The 2,500-nt window shown below is 40.8% G+C and overlaps 1 protein-coding gene across 1 annotated transcript in view; it reads right to left on the reverse strand.

The window, feature by feature from the left end:
• Positions 1 to 924: 924 nt before the first annotated feature.
• The window catches only part of LOC122254607 (macrophage mannose receptor 1), a 17,893-nt gene continuing 16,317 nt past the window's right edge, over positions 925 to 2,500 (reverse strand). The window contains exons 11-12 of the mRNA XM_086550505.1: positions 1,475 to 1,614; positions 925 to 1,345 (exon numbers count right to left, since the gene is read on the reverse strand). Coding sequence (XP_086406631.1) covers positions 1,154 to 1,345; positions 1,475 to 1,614 — 332 coding nt within the window. The 3' untranslated portion in view covers positions 925 to 1,153. The remainder of the gene's footprint in view (positions 1,346 to 1,474; positions 1,615 to 2,500) is intronic.

Consider the following 2,500-nt stretch of genomic DNA (forward strand, 5'->3'; position numbering starts at 1 on the left):
TATATATATATATATATATATATATATATATATATATATATATATATATAATATATATATGTATATATATATATAAATATATATATATATATATATATATATATATATATATATATAATATATATATATATGTGTGTGTGTGTGTGTGTGTGTGTGTGTGTGTGTGTGTGTGTCTGTGTGTGTGTGTGTGTGTGTGTGTGTATGTGTGTGTATGTAAGAGAAAGAGAGAGAGAGAGAGAGAAGGCGAGACACAGAAAGAGAGAGAGAGAGAGAAGAATAAGAAGAGAGAGAAGGAGGTAGAGAGAGATAATAAAGTACATGGAAAGGGAGAACAGTGAAAGAGAGATAAAGAGATAGAGAGATCACTCATCAGCTTGTGTGTTTACCTGATTGTTTATTTGTTTATCTTTAACAGAGAGGTAAAACAATGACTAAACGTGGCCACCATCTGATAAATTCTTTCCCGATAAGACTGCAAAGCCGGTCAATCTCTCTCTCTCTCTCTCTCTCTCTCTCTCTCTCTCTCTCTCTCTCTCTCTCTCTCTCTCTCTCTCTCTCTCTCTCTCTCTCTCTCTCTCTCTCTCTCTCTCTCTCTCTCTCTCTCTCTCTCTCTCTCACTCACTCACTCTCTCTTCCTTTCTTTCTAACTCTATATATGGATCTTTCTTTCTCGCTGATTGCTTTTATTTATTTATCTATCTACTTAGGTAGACATATATAGATACACTGAAAGGTCTATATATAGATTTCAAAAGAAAGAAGAAAGAGAAAGAGAGAGGGAGTGATAGAGAGAGAGAAAAAAGAGAGAGAGAGAGAGAGAGAAAAAAAGTTGTGTCTCTTTCTGTGTTCATACATCTCACATTTGCCTGATACTTGATATATCAAAGGAATAAGATGCGAAATAAGCCAATATTCAGCATCTGTTAATCAGGATTTTATTCAGCTCTTCTTGATATATTCGAGTAAATTATACAGTTCTTCTAAATCAAAATATAATTAAATAATAACATAATGAATTAATTCAATGGAGATTTGTCTTGGAATTTGTACATATTTCTTTCAGATATCAAAAGAACTGTTTACTGAAAGATCCATATATACAAGACCTACAGGCTGCCATCGTTTACCGAGGGATTTCCCCTTCGGAGCGGCCTCAGTGACGGCGTCTGGGCTTCCTCTCGGGCGCGGGCCTCGTCTTGTCGGCGGCCGCGGAGGCTCCCGGATCCCGCTGGCAGATGGCGCCCTTCGCGCTCCCGCAGTCGTCGTCGGCCAGGTACAGGAAGCGGGACTGGTCCATGTAGGCGCAGTCGCCGCTGGTGCTGCCGCTGCTGCTCGTGGTCGGTTCCTGGAGGGCGGCCGGGGGCGGCGGGCGGCGGGCGGCGCCAAGGAAAGTTAAGGGAGGAGCGCCAGTTTACGGTCGAGTCATCGGCCATTTTTCACCATTTCATTTTTGACAACACGAGTATAATCTCACCTGCTCGTAGTCATTGCTACTATAGCGGTATAGCGCCCACAGAGGCGTGCCCATTCTCACGGGCGTGCCATTCAACCACGCCCATTCGCCCTCCGTCTCGGTGTCGTTGGCGCCCACCCAGTAGTCATGGTTAACCAGCTCTGCCGAAAAAGTTTTCAGCCATGAGCTCGCTTTCGGTTCCAATCCCTTTTATTCCAAGCGATTAATCAAGCTCAGCGCCGCTCGACATCGACATCGACGTGGCTTGCCCTCGTCGGCGAAAGCTTACCTTTGAAATACAGATAATCCAAAAGTGCGGCAAAGAAACCGGAAGACTCCAGCGTGACCAGGTCGGCCTCTACCTTCTCGCACAGGTACCTGCCCTCCGCCCACGTCACCGACTCGAAGATGTCGACCAGGATGCACTTGCCGCCCACGAGGTCGAAGGGGGTCGGGCAGGAGCTACTGGAAAAGTCCTTCTTCACCTTGGCCGATCCTTCAGTGCAAACTTGAAGAAAAGATGACCTCGGGTAAGGACGTATGACCTCGGGTAAGGAAAATGACCTTGGGTAAGAAAATCTGACCTCATGTTAGTTCACTTCGTTATTAACTGATCAGATGGTGGCAGATTTTAGGTGATTGACAATGATGATATTGATGATGATGATGATAATGATAATGAAAATAACGATTATAATAATGATAATAATGAAAATAATAATATCAGTGATGGTAGTATTAATAATTGATAACTATGATAAAAATACTGAATGGAATAATAATAATATATCACTACTAATAATAATAATAATGATAATTATAATAGCAATAATGAGGATGAGGATGATAAAGATGATAATACTAGCGATAGTAATAACAATGCTATTAACAACAATAATAATGATATTGATAATAATAGTAGCAGTGATAATGATAATAATCACGATATTGATAATAATGAGAGCAATAAGAGTAATGATAGTAATGATAATGACTACAGTAATGGTGATAAAAATTATGATAATGATAAAGCTAATGATAATGATG

This window comes from Penaeus japonicus, unplaced genomic scaffold, assembly GCF_977035675.1.
Source record: "Penaeus japonicus unplaced genomic scaffold, GWHDUDI00000001_assembly GWHDUDI00000023, whole genome shotgun sequence".
NCBI lineage: Eukaryota > Metazoa > Arthropoda > Malacostraca > Decapoda > Penaeidae > Penaeus > Penaeus japonicus.